The following is a 19,984-nucleotide window of genomic DNA, read 5'->3' as shown; positions in this document are numbered from 1 at the left end:
TTAAGCATAGTGGGCAGAACAAGCAAGGAGGTGGGCAAAGCTAAGCACGAGCTAGCGAGATCCTATTGGCATATATTTGCATATTTCAGTTAGGGAACGTCTTCTCTATGAAATGCGCGTGTGCATTAACGCAATTCGACATTGCACTCCTTCTAAACAACGCCATTTTTAAAACTTTGGCAAAGCGTCAAGTCTATTCAACTTAGTGCACTGTGTTCGTAACATATTGTCGTTTTGGGAACAGAACAATGTATTGGAGATCAGATGTTTCATCGATGATAAAATTAGCAGAATGTCAGTCCAGTTTCACCTAGTTACATCCTCTCCCGCTACCCGCGACTGAACTTCCTCTCACTACCATATTTGGTGGCGAGAAAACGTTCTAAACGGATGCTTCAGCTTTATAGCCCATGTGACGTGTCTGGGTTACTCCTTATGTTTGTGTGGTAACACTTTTGATGTTGTCTTTCTGACAAAAAGAAGCATGGAGGATTCAAACTCTTATATTCGCGTCTCCGGATTTGTTCTTGGTTCATTGATGTTTCAGCACTTGAACAGTGATTCTGATGTGGTAAGTAGTTGGCTAGATCGCTAGCTAACTAGCTACGTTAGCTAGTTGGCTAACACCACAACAGATAGGTCTGACCAAATAGCTTACTCATTCAGATACTAGTTATTTTATGAAACTGACCGTACACATGTATGTAACGTTACCTCATAACATTTTGCAGGAAGGTCTCATTCTCGGGGAGACCAAAGCTGAAGAGCGAAGCAACATCACTGACTCTCAAATCGACAACATACAGTTTGAGCATACAATAAGTGAGTCATCAGCTGTGTACCTACATTTTATAATATAATCTTGGTGTGTACTGACTGTCTCATCCTGCTTTCTGTTCCAGACATTCAGAAACACATATCATGTCGCAAGCTCAATAGGTAAACTGCAGTGACTAAAGGTTTCTTTAAATTGTGATTCAGCTGTGTGTGTAACTATTTCAACAGTATATCACTTACTATCATAGATTATTTCTGGAAGCATGTCACTTAAACAAATCTATTTTTCTCTCCACCTCCCTTAGCTTCTATAATAGAATAGGGGAGGTGAACCAGGATGAAATAAGGCACATTTTATCCAACTATAAGGAGGTAAGTGGAAGAAGATAGCGTGGTAATATTGATGTCACAGATGGTGGTATTGCAACTAAGTCCAGGAAGTAAAGGAACCTGTGCCATTAGGCAAGTTGTTTGCGTTTCTTTCCTATCTTGTTTGATAGCAAACAAAGCACACTTTTATTCACCCTCTTTCTTCTATTTGACTTTCCTATCCAGGAGAATGTGATTGGTTGGTATAAACAGCGGAGAAACACAGATCAACAAATTACCTTCAGAGAGCAAGTAGTCCACGAGAACCTGAAGAGAGCACTCTCCAATCACGAGCTGATCTTTCTGCTACTGACACCCAGTGAGATCACAACATCAGGCTCCACTCACAAACTGGAGTATGCAGTCTACAGATCACATGGCAGGTCAGTACATTCACATTTTGATGGCCTTCACACTGTTTTGAATCAAACTGTGTTGCACTGTGAGTAGTCTATCACTGCCTTCACTAAAAACCGATCTGTTCAGTATGGTTTTCTGCTTAGCTCAGCCCTTACTCAGCTCTAGCTTAAGCAGTTTAAAAAATAAAATGTATTCTACACCGAGTACAAAACATTTGGAACACCTTCCTAATATTGAGTTGCACCCCCTTTGCTCTCGGGAACAACCTCAATTAGTCGGGGCATGGACTCTACAAGGTGTCAAGCGTTCCACAGATGCTGGCCCATGTTGATTCCAATGCTTCACATAGTTGGCTGGATGTCCTTTGGGTGGTGGAATATTCTTAATACACACAGGAAACTGTTGTGTGGAAAACCCAGCAGTGTTGCAGTTCTTGACACTCAAACTGTTGCGACTGGCACCAACTACCATACCCTGTTCAAAGGCACTTCAATCTTGTGTCTTGCCCATTCACCCTCTGAATGGCACACATACACAATCCATTTCTCAATTGTCTCAAGGCTAAAAAAAATCCATCTTTAATGTGTCTCCTCCCCTTCATCTACACTGATAGAAGTGGATTTAACAAGTGCCATCAATAACGGATCATGGCTTTCACCTGGTCAGTCTATTGGCCTCCCGGGTGGCACAGCAGTGCTAGAGGCATCACTACAGACCCTGGTTCGTTCCCAGGCTGTCACAACCGGCCGTTATCGGGAGCCACATAGGGCTGCGCACAATTGGCCCAGCATCGTCTGGGTTAGGGGAGGGTTTGGCCTTCCTTGTAAATAAGAATTTGTTCTTAAATTACTTGCCTAGTTAAATACAAATAAAATGGCATCATCAGGTATTCCTAATGTCTTGTACACTGTAGTTTTATCCTTGATTTTGTTTTTTACTCTTGCTGTACAGTCCTTGGATTTAAAGCACCTTTCAAGAAATCCCTTTTTTAAATGTTATTATTATTAGTCAGTATTGCAGTGTTCCTGTCCTGGTCAGCAACCTGGGTTTGTTGGAAGAGCAGGACTACTGGAGACTCTCTGCATCTTGTTCATCAGTCAACTACAACCATGCTGTTAGGAAACACAGGTACTACTACTGGGCCTCAGCACTGGGCACTATTGACTTTGAAAAATGTAATATGTGTGTTTGTCTGGTACCTGTATGACTAGTCTTACACTTTTTGTCCTGTGTAGATCTAAATTCTTCTCCTCCGATGGATCTCTGCATGAGGTGGATGAGATTAATGACATGAACAACTCCTTGCAGGGTGAACTGAAGGTAAGTTGAATTGATGGCAAGAGAAATGTAAAAAAAAACATGTACAAAAGACTGTACAGTACAACCATTGGTAAACATGGTGTCACCTGGGATTTGTTTATTTCTTTTCACAGATGGCATGTAAGAAAGTGGAGGAGAGTGAACGATTGGTCGAGAAGCTGCTTGCAGACGTTTCTGATCTAAGAAGGATGGTCAATGATGGGAAACAAGAGCTGAGAGAAAGTATAACCTTTGTTTCTATTGATAAATCAGTCTTGATTTATTCTCGTGTGTATTAAACATTTTATTTACGTTTGTTTCCAGTCTCAGCAGATGGAGCCTCCACCCCGGCACAGCCCCAGGAGAATGTGCTGCTCTGCGAGGTCATCAAAACACTATTTCCTGGGGAATCTCTACTCCAAACGCAGGCTCTAAACTTCCAGGGGTTTCCATTGCCTGAGTTCTGCTGCAGGACTGACCATGGCATAGACATCGCCACAACACTGCCTTTGATCCTGAGTCATACACTCCCTAAAGCCAGGAAGGGGAGGCTTGGGAGAGGCGGAGGTACATCCTGGAGAAAACGTCCCCTTCGTGAATCATCTGAGGTGCCCAAGAGGAGGAAAGGCATGCTGGAGGAGACTGAGGAGTCTTTGTCAGTCAGTGGGTCAGAGACCGAGGAGGATTTGATCCCACCCAATCAGAACGGAAATAATTTAGATGTATCCAACTCCCCGGTCTTCTGAGGACCCAATGGACCACTCAAGAATGGTCACTGTTTATGGATTATAGGAAATTCTGTGACATTCCCCTGTAACAGTCCTCTATCAATAACTGAAAACTTGATATGTTTGCAGGGATGCCTTCACTTAGCTTATTTTTAGGGGCAACATGTTTTATTTAGAAGTGACTGTCCAAATTCTTGATTATAATAACTTTAGTGTTTATCAACAATTTTTTTATATTCAAGCTGTTATTGAACTTGTACATAATTGCATTAAATTATTTTCACGTGTAGTGAGTTACGATTATTGGTTTCATGGCTCAACCTAAGCATAGCAGCTCAAAGACTAGATTAACAAGCAATATTCCACATTAAGAATTATTTTAATACAATTATTACAGTATCTATCCTACACTAGTTCCCCAATACAGGCTGACAGTTACTCCAAGTGCTGGTTGTCGAAAGTGTTTGGATCTTTAATAATGTGGGTCCAGACATGAATCCTGCGGAGGAAAATATTATCAGTATTTATTACAAAAAGGCCTAAATGATCAAAACATGGTCATTTTGAGCCATAGACAGGTCTGTAGCACACAATGTCATCAGTACCCTCTGGTAAGTTGTGATAGATGGTCCATTTGACATTTACAAAGAGAAACTATCACAGAGCAACCTCAAGGCTTAATGCTGCTCACCCAAGAGTATTGGATCATATGATATTCTGTCCCAAGACCAGTCAATAAAATTAGTGATTTGATGACTTACCCATAGAATGAGCTTTATGGCTTTGGAAATCTCCCTCTGTTTCTTACCACAGACCTGGAAAGGAATAAACACCTTGTTAATATGACATGACAGCCTGGTGATGTGATATGAACATGTTTAGCTTTATCTGACCAAGTTCTCACATGTTACGTGCCTACTGTAAATTCTTCCTGTGTGGCGGTTTATAAACAGGGACAGCAGCTATTGGAAAGAAGTTTGGAGGAAATGTATGCATTTTATAATTAAACATTGCTCAATTGCATCTCTGCTCATCAGTACAGTATTAGGTACTGTAGTCTGACAGACCTGAACATTCTTGGAAGTCCACTGTGATGTCACAGAATGCAGCCCTTCTGTGGTTGTTCATATGGATTCTCCATCCATAATGGCTGGGGAGATAAACATGTACATAAAGTTATGTGAATCCATCCAACAATGTAGTTGCCATAGATCAAATCCTGTTTAAAACAGTAATGTTCGTCATGTGGAATGTCACTCCTTGAGCACTAAGAGTACATAAGAATCAAGTTATATTTGCATTTTCAAATGTCATCCGAAACCCAATTATTCCATCCATATAGTTTTTCTTTGTGCACTCTTACTAGATGGATAGCTAGCTAATAGTAACGTTACATATGCATATTAAATCGTTTACAATTTCATCCTTCTTCTGGACTACATTAGACGAGCCTGGGATACTTCTGAGACATTGTTCTGCGAAAAAAGTAAAGAGGACATTAGCTTACATCAAATATAGAGTTTACTCTGGCCAGCTAGCTAGTTTATTGGCCAGCAGATCCGACCCGTTTGCTTACATAGGGTCGGACAGCATTCCTGTATAGATTAATAAGACACCGCGGAACTGGCAAAATATATGGTTCGGAAATGTACATCAATCCAGGGATGACAAATGCGTTGTACTCCGAATAGTCTCATCCCAAATATTACAGCACTGGCTCTGTGGTTTCTTAATCTACACGGGAATTATGTCCGACCCTAATGTAGCTGTAAGTGAACGGGTAGGATGCTGGATAGTTAGCTAGTTTATAGGACACATGTGGCTAGTTAACGTTAGCTAACAATGGATGGCATAGCTACAGTTAGAGGTTAGCCATTTGGCTAGCTAATACTAGGTTATCTTAATCATTACAAACGTCAGTATGATTGTGCTTGTATCCCTAGCAATGAAATGTATACACAATAATAAAACTGCATTCTTATATGTGCCTCCAACCCGTGAAATGTTTAATTAAAGATCGAACGCTTCGGACAGCGAGCATTTTTGACCTGCTGTGTGAAGAAAACAACATTGACGTCACATGATGTTCAAGTTTAAATGTTGGTGCATGATCAGTAGTTCTTCCCAAAATGAATGGATTTTCAAAGTGATAGTTTGTTAAATTTCCATATAACACATCTTAATAATTCCTTATAACAAATATAATGAATATAAAATATAAAAATACGTTACTGCAAATATGAACTAATTGTATCATTGTCAATAGGTCGGAATAAATACAGTCTGTTTACTCCACTGGACTCAATTTGAAGTTAGATTTATATATTTACTCGTCTCTGATGGGCTAATCCGTTAAATAAACTCATGTTTACTAGTAAAGCATTAGACAAATCTAAACGGATCCAACTCTAACGTCACCCAATTGAAGTTGACATTTAAAACGGTTAAGGTAAGTGTTTCGGGTTGGGGTAGAATAGGGTTTAAAAATCGGGTATGGACGCCCCAAGGATCCCCGATAGCACTAACCGTTTAAAATTGCATTCTCTGTACCGTAGCCATTTAACTAATTTAAATAAGTTCTCCTCTGTATATACAGTACTTTTTTGAGTCGTTTGGTAGTAAGCTAAGCTTTAACCATGTCTAACAATTTAATTTAGCTACGTTCAGTTAACGTAAAGTAACGAAAGACGTAGAGTTTTCTGGCTAACATTTCGTTATCTAACGTTAATCAACGTTGGCTAGTAAAACATTTTTTAAAGCTAGTTTGTTAACTCACTCACCCAAGTTGACTAATTTACCAAGTAATTGGGGAGCTCAACCTGTCAGCCACCATGCTTGTATTGAATGCAACGTTACTTACTTAACTAGCATGCCAACATGACTGGTATGCTTAGGCTAGGTGTCAGACAGAGTCAGGTTTGACAATGAGTGCCGAGATCAAAGTAAAACGAGTGTCCTCGAGGAAGAGGTCCAGAGATGGGCTCAGAAGTCATCTCACGCCCGTAAGGAAAAGACCCAGTGCTTCTGGACGACAATGTCCTGACAACAGCACAGGCGAAATGGAGCATCCCAGGGCTATGGACCAATCTATGGATGCAAAGTTCAGTGAGGTGGGTAGCTAACATAACAACCGTACAGTACACTGTTTGTGGTCTGATCATATATTGTCTAGTAATGCGTTACACATGTATTAACAGTTTTACATTTCTTTTGCAGTACTGTAGTGACACTGAGGATTTATTTGGGGACTATGACAGCATTGTGGGTGACAGTTCTTTCCTGGCCAAGCTGGATAGAAAGGAGCAGAACATGAGATGGTATGACATTGACCATGCAACCAGCTACCCAATGCCCTGTGGTTCTGCAGCATGAGAACCCTGACTTCACCTCACTGAAGTCTTCAACTGACAACTATCTGAAAAAATCACGTGATGACTCAATGACAGACTCAATCCTGAAGTGCTTCAGTAATGACTTTTTCAGAGACATGCAAAGCTCACAGCTCGCCTTTCAACAGGACTCTCCAAACAGCAGAGCGGATCTGCTGTCCAGATGGGGACAAAATGTCCATGCCTACGAGACGTCCTGAGTCTGTCAGCACTGAAGATGGAAATGAGAGGCACAATGCAGGTGTGGTCCCCAAGGCGAGGAAGAGCATGTCAGATCATCTGAAGAGAGCCATGCTGGTTAATGCAGCAGCTCCTTCTAGTGTCTCACGGACTGCAATGCAGAAGGAGGCCGTAGTTACAGAGGAGATCAGTGTTGCCATGCAGGCTATGGAATCTGGCTCCATGGAGAAAATGGACCTTGGGCCTTTCTTCGGTCTTCCCACCAAAGTGAAGGCGCTGATATGTAATCTCAAAGGAATCAAAGATTTATATGGTGAATAGCTTTCTACCCCTTTTCCCTGTCTAATTGCATGTCCTCACTATAGTTCTGTGTCAATTTTACCATGTTTTAAAAGTGTGTGGTTGTCTTGAGTAATTGGATTTCTTGCCCTGCTTCATATTACAGAGGATCATAATCAATGCTCTCTTCTATTTCAGAATGGCAGAAGAACTGTCTAAACCTGGACTCAGTTCAGCAGAGGAGAAACCTCATCTACTCTGCCCACCAGAGGTGGGAAGACTCTGGTGGCTGAGATTCTCATCCTCAAAGAGCTTCTATGCAGAAAGAGGGATGCCATTTTCATTCTGCAATACATATCTCTAGTGCAGGAGAAGGTATTGTGGTCATTATATTATGTTTACAAATTATCTATAATTCCCATTTCATCCAGCTACACAGGGATTATAATCCAACATTTTAGTATTCAAGGTCACATTTGGGTTAGGAAATTGTCACAACTCATGTCAATGGAAAATCTGAGCGCTGTATTGCATGCATTTCAAGGTTCGAGGGTTGGCCAGTTTTGGCCTGGAGCTGGACTTCATGGTGGAGGAGTATGCTGGCAGTAAGGGCAGGTTCCCTACAGTGAAGAGAAGGGGAAAGAGGTCCCTGTACATCGCCACCATTGAGAAGGCCCACAGCCTGGTCAACTCCCTCATAGAGGCCAACAGACTGGACAATGTGGGGCTGGTGGTTGTTGACGAGGTATGCAAATATCTTATTACATAAACATCTAAGACATTATCATTGGCAAATATAGAATAGCCACTCACTAAACACAAAAAATGAATCCTCTGATGCATTGTGTATTTGATGCAATCAATTATATTGTACAGTAGTGTCTAATTATTTCTGTTTTTATTAGCTCCACATGTTGGGTGATGGTAGCAGAGGAGCTATCATTGAGATGACTAGCCAAAGTGCTCTATGTCAGCAGTAATTGTGACTGCTATTCTTACTCTTATCATGTTCATGGAGATTGGAGATCTTTTGAAAAATGTATTTTCTCTTTACACAGGGTCAACTCAGATCATTGGAATGAGTGCTACTCTGGGCAATATCCAAGATCTTCAGGGGTTTCTGAGCGCAGATAACTACACTAATGACTTCAGACCGGTTTGTAATTTCCTAACCATAGGCTTGATATACGCAATGCCATTTTATCCTCTGTGGTATGCCTACTTCTTGTTTGTGAGAGTCTACATGCAACATGAAAATCACCAACATATATATTCTTTGAAACCTTACTTAAAATGGATACAAGTTAGACTGCGGGTTGTGCACTGCTTTGTCTCTATGATTGTAGGCCACTGATAGCCATGGTGTTTATGTTTCAGGTCGAGCTGAAGGAGTATGTTAAACTGAAGGACAGCATATATGAGGTGGACCCAAAAGAGGAGGATTGCTTCAGGTTCTCTCGGCTCCTAAACTTTAAGGTATGTTCATCCATTTTATTTTGAAGAGTCATATTTTATATGGCCTGAGGGGGGTGTGGTATATGGCCAATATACTACGGCTAATGGCTGTTCTTATGACACGGAGTGCCTGGATACAGCCCTTAGCCGTGGTATATTGGTAATATACCACAAACACCGAGGTGCCTTATTTCTATTATAAACTGGTTACAAACATAATTAGAGCAGTAAAAATAAATGCTTTGTCTTACCCGTTGTATACGGTCTGATATACCACGGCTTTCAGCCAATCATCATTCAGGGCTCTAACTACCCGGTTTGTAATGAAATATATACTTGTCTCTAGTACCAGGCAGTCGGCTGTTGAAGGCTGACACATTGTATTTGAAGTCTTAACACCTGACTAATCCTTCTGTTTTCCAGTACTCCAGTGCAATGCAGAAGATCGATCAGGATCATATTGTTGCCTTGGTAACTGAGGTCATTCCAAGCCAGTCGTGCATTGTCTTCTGTCCCACCAAGAAAAATTGTGAGAACATGGCTGAGATGATCTGCAAATACCTGAAAAAGTAAGAGACATATCTTTGTATCCCTCCTCTCTGTATTCCAAATAATGGTAAGCCTGTCCAGTGGCTGTGATTGTGTAGATTGTGATTGATCCAACATGCCACTTCTTCTTCAATTCTCCAGGGACTTTATCCAGTGCAAGCAGGCAGAGAAGGCTGTGTTGCTGGGGGAGCTAAGGAGCAGTGGGAACGGCTCCCTGTGTCCGGTGCTCAAGAAGACAGTGCCGTACGGTCTGGCCTATCACCACAGTGGGTTGACCAGTGAGGAGAGGAAGCTGGTGAAAGAGGCTTACTCTGCTGGGGTTCTCTGTCTCCTCACCTGCACCTCCACGCTGGCTGCAGGGATCAACCTACCTACTCGGAGGTAAGCCAAAGCAAAGAAGCTAACCTGTCTCAGACTACTTTATTGCTACTAAGGCTACTAGGAACAGCTGTTCTCACATGCGACATGTCATAACATAAGTTGCATCTCTGTGTTAGATAATGACAGTTCTTATAGACTTAATTGGATCCATCATTGTGTGTTTGAACCAGGGTGATTCTGCGTTCTCCATACATGGCAGTAGACTTCCTGAAGAGGAGCCAGTACAAGCAGATGGTGGGGAGGGCTAGACGGGCCGGGATAGACACTCACGGAGAGAGCATCCTCATCCTACAGGACAAGGACAAAGTCATGGTAAAGAGCAACAACTGTAAACATGTGCATGTAGTACTACATCAGGTCCTTATGTTTGCACGTTCTGACAGACTCATCTAATGCATTGTTCCTGTCCACCTTTTTGTATTTTCAGGTCAAAAAGCTTGTGTCCGCACCAATGGAGATCTGTAAAAGCAACCTAATGCATGATAACGGAAAGGGTGTTCTGAGTCTCATCCTATCAGTCATTGGATTAAATGTGTGCACTTCTTGAAGAATATCCATAAGTGAATTCCAGAAAAATCCAGTTTCCTTTTTAAATGTGTCTTTTTAGCAAAGAACTTGGTCTTAATTAATGAATTGATTATATGGTTTTTCTGTTTGTTTTCTTTGTCTCCCTTCAGATCACGAACAGCTTAGAGCAGGTCATAGACTCCATGGATGGTATGTTGTTGTCTGTCCAGAAGAAACAGGTGTGCTTGGAGAGGAGCCTGTGGGAGGTGACACAGGAGTGTGTTGAGCTGTTGAAAGAGAAAGGCCTTGTCACTGTGTCCACAGAGCCACAGGATAGGACTCTGCAGGTCACCAAGCTAGGAAGAGCTACTTACAAAGGTGAACTACTCTCAAACACTCCAGAGCTGGTGTTAATTCCATTTCTATTCCCATACCAGGACATTGTTAGCTAGCTAGCTGTGCTAATCTTGCTATTTTGTAGAAAGCCCTTGTTGATACTAGCCAGATGGCCACAGCTGTTTTTAAATAATTATAATATCAATACAAGCTACATTGGTTAGCTAGCTTGGAGGAAGTATTTAGTGTTGCATGCATTGCGTCTGTGCATTTAGCTAGCTACCATCCCATAGCCTACATCGCATATGAAGTGTGACTGGCTCATCCATGGATGTATGGAGAAAATGCCCTCTTTTTCCTTTTTGTTGTCACTGCTATTTGCTCCCACACGTGGGGGTTCATGCTGTTGTTTTAGCTCAAAGTCAAGTTGTTGGCCACTGACGAGCATTGCGATTGTACAAGTAGAAGTTATATTTTCTTCACTCGGCAAGCAGCAGGTACCGCTTTTGTTTTAGCGAGAGAAGGAACGGCCTCCCAGTGTGATAAGTACCTATCACCAGTCTATTGACAGTGAGCTTCTCGGTGTGTTTCATGCTTAGGAATCCATTTCAATCCTGTTACAGAGACATGTTTTTTCTATGAATCAATCCTACAGTCTTAAGTGTGTCTGCCCTCTCCTCCTCAGGCTCAGTGGATCTGACCTACTCTGGGGTCCTGTATAGAGACCTGTCTAAAGGCCTGGAGAGCCTGATGCTGGATAGTTTCCTCCACCTGGTCTACCTGGTAACACCCTATGACATGGTCTCCCAGTGCAAGCCTGATTGGATGATCTACTTCAGACAGGTTAGAGCCTTTATGTGCTTCTTAATTCTTTATTTATAATAATATATACACTACCGTTCAAAAGTGTGGGTCACTTAGAAATGTCCTTATTTTTGAAAGAAAAGCATTTTTTTGGTCCATTAAAATAACATAAAATGTATCAGAAATACAGTGTAGACATTGTTAATGTTGTAAATGACTATTGAAGCTGGAAACGGCAGATTTCCAGATTATGGAATATCTACATAGGTCCATTATCAGCAACCATCACTCCTGTGTTCCAATGGCACATTGTGTTAGCTAATCCAAGTTTATAATTTTTAAAGGTAATTGATCATTAGAAAACCCTTTTGCAATTGTGAGCACAGCTGAAAACTGTTGTTCTGATTTTAAAGAAGAAATAAAACTGGCCTTCTTTAGACTAGTTGAGTATCTGGAGAGTCAGCATTTGTGGGTTCGATTACTGGCTCAAAATGGCCAGAAACAAAGGACTTTCTTCTGAAACTTGTCAGTCTATTCTTGTTCTTAGAAATGAAGGCTATTCCATGTGAGAAATCAAATCAAAGTTTATTGGTCACGTGTGCCGAGTACAACAGGACCTTACAGTGAAATGCTTACTTACAGGCTCTAACCAATAGTGCAAAAAAGGTATTAGGTGAACAATAGGTAGATAAAGAAATAAAACAACAGTAAAAAGACAGTAGCGAGGCTATAAAAGTAGCGAGGCTACATACAGACACCGGTTAGTCAGGCTGATTGAGGTAGTATGTAGATATGGTTAAAGTGACTATGCATATGATGAACAGTCAATGAATAGCATTCTCACGTAAGTGTTCTTTTTTCTAGGTGGGAAAGGGCAGTGTGGAGTGCAATAGAGATTGCATCATCTGTGGATCTGTTTGGGCGGTATGCAAATTGGAGTGGGTCTAGGGTTTCTGGAGTAATAGTGTTGATGTGAGCCATTACCAACCTTTCAAAGCACTTCATGGCTACAGATGTGAGTGCTACGGGTCTGTAGTCATTTAGGCAGGTTGCCTTTGTTCTTGGGCACAGGGACTATGGTGGTCTGCTTGAAACATGTTGGTATTACAGACTTAATCAGGGACATGTTGAAAATGTCAGTGAAGACACCTGCCAGTTGGTCAGCATATGCCCGGAGCACACGTCCTGGTAATCTGTCTGGCCCCGCAGCCTTGTGTATGTTGACCTGTTTAAAGGTCTTACTCACGTCGGCTACGGAGAGCGTGATCACACGGTCGCCTGGAACAGCTGATGCTCTCATGCATGCCTCAGTGTTGCTTGCCTCAAAGCGAGCATAGATGTGATTTAGCTCGTCTGGTAGGCTCGTGTCACTAGGCAGCTCGCGGCTGTGCTTCCCTTTGTAGTCTGTAATAGTTTGCAAGCCCTGCCACATAAGACGAGCGTCGGAGCAGGTGTAGTATGATTCAATCTTAGCCCTGTATTGACGCTTTGCCTGTTTGATGGTTCGTCGCAGGGCATAGCAGGATTTCTTGTAAGCTTCCGGGTTAGAGTCCCGCACCTTGAAAGCGGCAGCTCTACCCTTTAGCTCAGTGCGAATGTTGCCTGTAATCCATGGCTTCTGGTTGGGGTATGTACGTACGGTCACTGTGGGGACGACGTCCTCAATGCACTTATTGATAAAGCCAGTGACTGATGTGGTGTACTCTTTAATCAGAAGAATCCCGGAACATGTTCCAGTCTGTGATAAAAAAACAGTCCTGTAGTTTAGCATCTGCTTCATCTGACCACTTTTTTATAGACCGAGTCACTGGTGCTTCCTGCTTTAATTTTTGCTTGTAAACAGGAATCAGGAGGATAGAGTTGTTGTCGGATTTACCAAATGGAGGGCGAGGGAGAGCTTTGTACGCGTCTCTGTGTGTGGAGTACAGGTGATCTAGAATTTTTTTCCTCTGGTTGCACATTTAACATGTTGATGGAAATTTGGTAGAACTGATTTAAGTTTCCCTGCATTAAAGTCTCCGGCCACTAGGAGTGCCGCCATTGGGTGAGTGGTTTCCTGTTAGCTTATTTCCTTATACAGCTGACTGAGTGTGGTCTTAGTGCCAGCATCTGTCTGTGGTGGTAAATAAACAGCCACGAAAAGTATAGCTGAAAACTCTCTAGGCAAGTAGTGTGGCCTGCAATTTATCACAATATACTCTACTTCAGGCGAGCAAAATCTAGAGACTTCCTTAGATTTTATGCACCAGCTGTTGTTTACAAATATGCACAGACCGCCCCCCCCTCTTACCGGAGTGTGCTGTTCTATCTTGCCGGTGCAGCGTGTATCCCGCTAGCTGAATATCCATGTCGTCATTCAGCCACGATTCCGTGAAACATAGGATATTACAGTTTTTGATGTCCCGTTGGTAGGATATTCGTACATTAAATAGTACCCGCAAAACACCAGTCTCAACGTCAACAGTGAAGAGGCGACTCCGGGATGCTGCCCTTCTAGGCTGAGTTGCAAAGAAAAAGCCATATCTCAGACTGGCCAATAAAAATAAAAGATTCAGATGGGTAAAAGAACACAGACACTAGACAGAGGAACTCTGCCAAGAAGGCCAGCATCCCTGAGTTGCCTCTACACTGTTGACGTTGAGACGGGTGTTTTGCGGGTACTATTTAATGAAGCTGCCAGTTGAGGACTTGTGAGGCGTCTGTTTCTCAAACTAGACACTCTAATGTACTTGTCCTCTTGCTCAGTTGTGCAACGGGGCCTCCCACTCCTCTTTCTATTCTGGTTAGTGCCAGTTTGCTCTGTTCTGTGAAGGGAGTAGTACACAGCGTTGTACAAGATCTAAAGTTTCTTGGCAATTTCTCACATGGAATAGCCTTCATTGCTCAGAACAAGAATAGACTGACGAGTTTCAGAAGAAAGGTCTTTGTTTCTGGCCATTTTGAGCCTGTAATCGAACCCACAAATGCTGATGCTCCAGATACTCAACTAGTCTAAAGAAGGCCAGTTTTATTGCTTCTTTAATTAATCAGAACAACCGTTTTCAGCTGTGCTAAAGTAATTGCAAAAGGGTTTTCTAATGATCAATTAGCCTTTTAAAATGATACACTTGGATTAGCTAACACAACGTGCCATTGGAACACAGGAGTGATGGTTGCTGATAATGGGCCTCTGTACGCCAATGTAGATATTCCATAAAAATCAGCCGTTTCCAGCTACAATAGTCATTTACAACATTAACAATGTCCACACTGTATTTCTGATCAATTTGATGTTATTATAATGGACAAAATATTTGCTTTTCTTTCAAAACGAGGACATTTCTAAGTGACCCCACACTTTTCAACAGTAGTGTATATATTTTTTTAATGTGCTTCTTGGTTTTCTACATTAGATGGAGATTGGTAGGTAAAATACCTCATACATTTTTTTTATTTTATGCATTTTTGGCTGTGTTTGACAATATCTATGAAATAATGAAATACATGTTGTTTTGTGTCATTGTTTCTCTTCTGCAGTATTTAGTAGGCTTTTTACGATACCAGTATGGCGAAACTACGATACCTGATTTTCCACCGCAAAGGAAAACACAAAGCAGTCTAAACTCGTTGGTTTAATAACCTACTGTATGTAAAATCTTGTGCGCTATAGCTTGGAAAATAAACTTTTGATTCTGGGTGACAACAACATAAGCCAGCTTGTTTCCAACATTAGGACTGTTTTCCTCAGGAAATTTGGTCCGCTTCATGTTTTGTTTCCTTGCCACGACACCGCTGTATATCTGGTATTGTAACAGCCCTAGTATTTAGCATAACAATTATTGTGTAAAATCGTTTTTTTTTTTTTTGCTCATAAATTCCAGTTCACAATGTTGTCCGCTGCGGAGCAAAAAAAGTGAGCAGCAGTTGGAGTGCCTGAGAGTTTCATTGCTAGAAAGGCTGCTGGCCAGAATGTGAAGGTAAGAATATTCGATATCTTAAATACTGTTATAACAATAGTGTAATATTTCCCAAGGTTTACAGGTCATCATTTAAAGGCAATGCTACCAAATACTAATTGAGTGTATGTAAACTTCTGACCCACTGGGAATGTGATGAAAGAAATTCAAGCTTTCTACTATTATTCTGACATTTCACATTCTTAAAATAAAGTGGTGATCCTAACTGACCTAAGACAGGGAATTTTTACTAGGATTAAAGGTCAGGAATTGTGAAAAACTAAGTTTAAATGTATTTGGCTAAGGTGTATGTAAACTTCCGACTTCAACTGTAGGTATAACAGACTCAGACAGGGACAGGTTGAATATATCAGTGACAACACTTGACAGTTGGTAAGCGCATGCACTGGGTACACGTCCTGGTAATCCGTCTGGCCCTGCATCCTTGTGAATGTTGACCTGTTTAAAGGTCTTACTCACATGAGCTACGGAGAGCATGATCACACATTCGTCCGGAACAGCTGGTGCTCTAATGCATGCTTCAGTTTTGCTTGCATCGAAGCGTGCATAGAAGCAATTTAGCTCGTCTGGTAGATTCGTGTCACTGAGCAGCTCGCAGCTGGGCTTCCTTTTGTAGTCTGTAATAAACTCAGCAAAAAAAGTAACGTCCCTTTTTTCAGGACCCTGCCTTTCAATGATAATTCATAAAAATCCAAATAACTTCACATATGTTCATTGTAAAGGGTTTAAACACTGTTTCCAAATCTTGTTCAATGAACCTTAAACAATTAATGAACATGCACCTGTGGAACTGTCGTTAAGACACTAACAGCTTACAGACGGTATGCAATTAAGGTCACAGTTATGAAAACTTAGGACACTAAAGAGGCCTTTCTACTGACTCTGAAAAACACCAAAAGAAAGATCCTTGCTCATCTACGTGAACGTGCCTTAGGCATGCTGCAAGGAGGCATGAGGACTTCAGATATGGCCAGGGCAATACATTGCAATGTCCGTACTGTGAGACGCCTAAGACAGCGCTACAGGTAGACAGGACGGACAGCTGATTGTCCTCGCAGTGGCAGACCACGTGTAACAACACCTGCACAGGATTGGTACATCTGAACATCACACCTGCGGGACAGGTACATGATGGCAACAACAACTGCCCGAGTTACACCAGGAACGCACAATCCCTCCATCAGTGCTCAGACTGTCTGCAATAGGCTGAGAGAGGCTGGACTCAGGGCTTGTAGGCCTGTTGTAAGGCAGGTCCTCACCAGACATCCCCGGCAACAACGTCGCCTATGGGCACAAACGCACCGTTGCTGGACCAGACAGGACTGGCAAAAAGTGCTCTTCACTGACGAGTCACGGTTTTGTCTCACCAGGGGTGATGGTCGGATTCATGTTTATCGTCGAAGGAATGAGCGTTATACCGAGGCCTGTACTCTGGAGCGGGATCGATTTGGAGGTGGAGGGCCGTCATGGTCTGGGGCGGTGTGTGTCACAGCATCATCGGACTGAGCTTGTTGTCATTGCAGGCAATCTCAACACAGTGCGTTACAGGGAAGACATCCTCCTCCCTCATGTGGTACCCTTCCTGCAGCCTCATCCTGACATGACCCTCCAGCATGACAATGCCACCAGCCATACTGCTCGTCCTGTGCGTGATTTCCTGCAAGACAGGAATGTCAGTGGCCTGCCATGGCCAGCGATGAGCCCGGATCTCAATCCCATTGAGCACGTCTGGGACCTTTCGGATCGGAAGATAAGGGCTAGGGCCATTCCCCCCCCCAGAAATGTCCGGGAACTTGCAGGTGCCTTGATGGAAGAGTGGGGTAACATCTCACAGCAAGAACTGGCAAGTCTGGTGCAGTACTTAATGCAGCTGGTGGCCACACCAATACTGAGTGTTACTTTTGATTTTGACCCCCCCTTTGTTCAGGGACACATTAATCCATTTCTGTTAGTCACATGTCTGTGGAACTTGTTCAGTTTATGTCTCAGTTGTTGAATCTTGTTATGTTCATACAAATATTTACACATTAAGTTTGCTGAAAATAAACACAGTTGACAGTGCTGAGTTTTTTTAGTTTGCAAGCCCTGCCACATCCGATGAGCGTCAGACTCGGTGTTGTAGGATTCAATCTTAGTCCTGTATTGACGCTTTGCCTATTTGATGGTTCGTCGGCGTGCTTGCATCTTGTTGAATGCAGTCTTAGTGCCAGCATTGGTTTGATGGTAAATGGACAGCTACGAAAAATCTAGATGAACTCTCTTGGTATTTAGTGTGGTCTACAGCTTATCATGAGATAATCTTACCTCAGGCAAGCAAAACCTTGAGACTTCTTTTAATATTAGATTTTGCGCACCAACTGTTATTGACAAATAGACAGACCACCACCCCTTGTCTTACCGAAGGTAGCTGTTCTGTCTTGCCGATGCACAGAAAACCCATCCAACTGTAGATTATCTACGTCGTCATTCAGCCACAACTCGGTGAAATGTCCTGTTGGTAGGATAGTCTCGAACGGTGCTCCTCCATTTTATTCTCCAATATTTGCACTGCGGCCAATAGGACAGGTGGTAGAGGCGGATTACCAACTTGCCGCCAAATTCTCACAAAGCACCCGGATCTGCGTCCCCTGTATCGGCGTCTCTTCTTTTTGCGAACAATGAATTTGGGCCTGGTCTGGTATCAGCAGTAAATCCTTCGCGTCTGACTCATTAAAGAAAAAATCTTTCTCCAGTTCGATGCAAGTAGTCGCTGTTCTGATATCCAGAAGCTCTTTTCGGTCATAAGAGACGGTGGCAGAAACATTTATATACAAAATAAGTTACAAACAACACGAAAAAACAGGCAAAATAGCACAATTGGTTAGGAGCCTGTAAAACGGCAGTCTTGCCCTCCGGCGCCATTCTGATGTTTGGTATACTCAGTTAATATGTCATTTGGGACCAGGCAAGCTAAATATAACTATATTTGTCCCTCGTGTCAGTGTTTCATAGAGGCACTCTGAAAATGGATCCATATCGTATGCATGATTATCATAAGAACATTGAGATTTCACTTCAGTGTAACAGGGCTTGGGGTTACTGCAAACACTTCTCAGTACTAAGAATAGCTCTTAAGTTTTGTCTGCTCTTTGCCTTCCATTTTGACACCACTGATCTCACTGTGTCCTCTCTGTTATCAGGAGCTGGAGGAGTTCTGGCCCTTCAATGCTCTCCTGACTGAGCTGACCTACTGTGTCCAGGCCGAGCTCATCCCTCTCATGGAGGTAGCGGGAGTCATGGAGGTCAGACTTAAAAAAAAATCTCTATTCATTTTATTGGCATTATACCATCCTCAAAATGGTGACAATGTCCTACTTACCTGTCAACAAAAGGCCCACAAAAACATATCCACATCTTAGGTATCCAGTTATAAGAGCAATTGTCCTAGCCAAGTTATTCAGGCATTGTTCCAGTAGTATTTTTGCATGCTGTAACCCTTTATCTGCTTTTGACAGGGAAGAGCCAAGCAGCTGTACAACGCTGGATATAAGACACTGGCTCATCTGGCCAATGCTGACCCAAACGTGCTTGTCAAGACTTTGGAGAACCTCTTCAAGAAACAAGCCAATCAGATTGTTGCTTCTGCAAAAGTATGACTGTTGTCAAATGCTTAGCACGCACACACACACACAATTGCGCTGTTTACATCCTAAATCCACACAGAATAAATAAAAACATTGAATATCGTAGAAAATGGGATTGTGATGAGACGTGTTGAGCATTTACTCTGTAATCATTGTCCTTTTTTGTGGTCTTCCTTTGTTTCAGATGCTGCTGAATGAGAGCTGATGCACTTCAGGAGGAGGTGGATGACTTGTTAATGATGCCTCTTGATCTCCCCTCTTTGTAAATATGTTGCTGGGGTGGATTTATTTAGTAAACATAACTTTTTTTTGGCCTGGTGTGTTAATATTGTTTGGTGTAACATATTGTTTATCGGAGTGCTATTAAAACATAATGTGAATCTCTATTTTTTTGTGATAATGTGGTAGATTTCTTCAAAATAGAGTAATAATTCCATCCCATAGAGATGAATAAGATGCTCATGTGAAACAGTGCATCAAAACCATGAAAGAATTCAAGCTCAGTGATCAATGATCACCAGTGATGGGATGGGAAATATTACATTCTATTACAGCGTTGCCATAATTTATCGACAGGCTCCCACGTGCTTGACCCAAGATCAGTGAGTAGTCGGACATATAGGGAGTTCTTCTAGTGCTAGTTTTCATTGGAAATGAAGATAAAAGCTTTTTAACAAAAGCAATCACTTTTTCATGTGAACACAGAATTCTACTCATTACTCCACGTGCTTAACCTACGTCACTTTTGTTTTGAGCCGACTGCCGTTGGCTAAAGCGGGGCACCACGTCTGGGAAGCATCTTGATTCTAAAACGAATGCAACAGAGTTAATCCGCTTCACCCGGGGCATTAATAGTGCTCCCTTATAGGAAAGTAGGCAGCCTACAGTGTATTGAGACCGCCCCTACTTACTTGCAGGTTCCGATGACACGCACATGTAATTGCCTGAGATCAGACAAATTTCATTGGCTCCCCAAGCTAAATTGCCTAGGC

At 42.2% G+C, this 19,984-nt stretch overlaps 1 protein-coding gene, 1 long non-coding RNA gene and 1 pseudogene across 5 annotated transcripts; 2 read left to right on the top strand and 1 right to left on the bottom strand.

Annotated features, from left to right (window-relative positions):
* Positions 1 to 177: 177 nt before the first annotated feature.
* LOC120044994 (BRCA1-A complex subunit Abraxas 1) lies at positions 178 to 3,822 on the top strand. Its single transcript, XM_038989796.1, has 9 exons — positions 178 to 571; positions 732 to 822; positions 903 to 939; positions 1,083 to 1,149; positions 1,333 to 1,529; positions 2,515 to 2,634; positions 2,742 to 2,826; positions 2,940 to 3,048; positions 3,130 to 3,822. Exons 1-9 carry the CDS (start codon positions 485 to 487, stop codon positions 3,549 to 3,551), a joined length of 1,215 nt encoding a protein of 404 aa, XP_038845724.1. The 5' UTR covers positions 178 to 484; the 3' UTR covers positions 3,552 to 3,822.
* Positions 3,498 to 6,618, bottom strand: LOC120045001. 4 transcript variants are annotated; one of them, XR_005476606.1, is made up of 5 exons: positions 6,394 to 6,618; positions 4,950 to 5,008; positions 4,601 to 4,683; positions 4,295 to 4,348; positions 3,498 to 4,032 (listed from the first exon to the last, which is right to left on the bottom strand). It is a non-coding gene; the product is annotated as an uncharacterized LOC120045001 (long non-coding RNA). The 4 variants fall into 4 exon arrangements; XR_005476607.1 differs by having other exon boundaries at positions 6,314 to 6,403; XR_005476605.1 differs by lacking the exon at positions 4,950 to 5,008.
* Positions 5,674 to 19,370, top strand: LOC120045000 (annotated as a pseudogene).
* Positions 19,371 to 19,984: the final 614 nt, after the last annotated feature.

This window comes from Salvelinus namaycush, chromosome 3, assembly GCF_016432855.1.
Source record: "Salvelinus namaycush isolate Seneca chromosome 3, SaNama_1.0, whole genome shotgun sequence".
NCBI classification, from domain to species: domain Eukaryota; kingdom Metazoa; phylum Chordata; class Actinopteri; order Salmoniformes; family Salmonidae; genus Salvelinus; species Salvelinus namaycush.
The sequence above is the reverse complement of the archived record's forward strand: the minus strand, read 5'-3'. Positions and strand labels throughout refer to the sequence as shown.

Coding starts and splice junctions, on each gene's coding strand:
- LOC120044994 (XM_038989796.1), top strand. CDS start 485: ATGGAGGATTCAAACTCTTATATTCGCGTCTCCGGATTTGTTCTTGGT. Junction 823..902: donor ACAGTTTGAGCATACAATAA/GTGAGTCATCAG, acceptor TTTCTGTTCCAG/ACATTCAGAAACACATATCA. Junction 2,635..2,741: donor CATGCTGTTAGGAAACACAG/GTACTACTACTG, acceptor TGTCCTGTGTAG/ATCTAAATTCTTCTCCTCCG.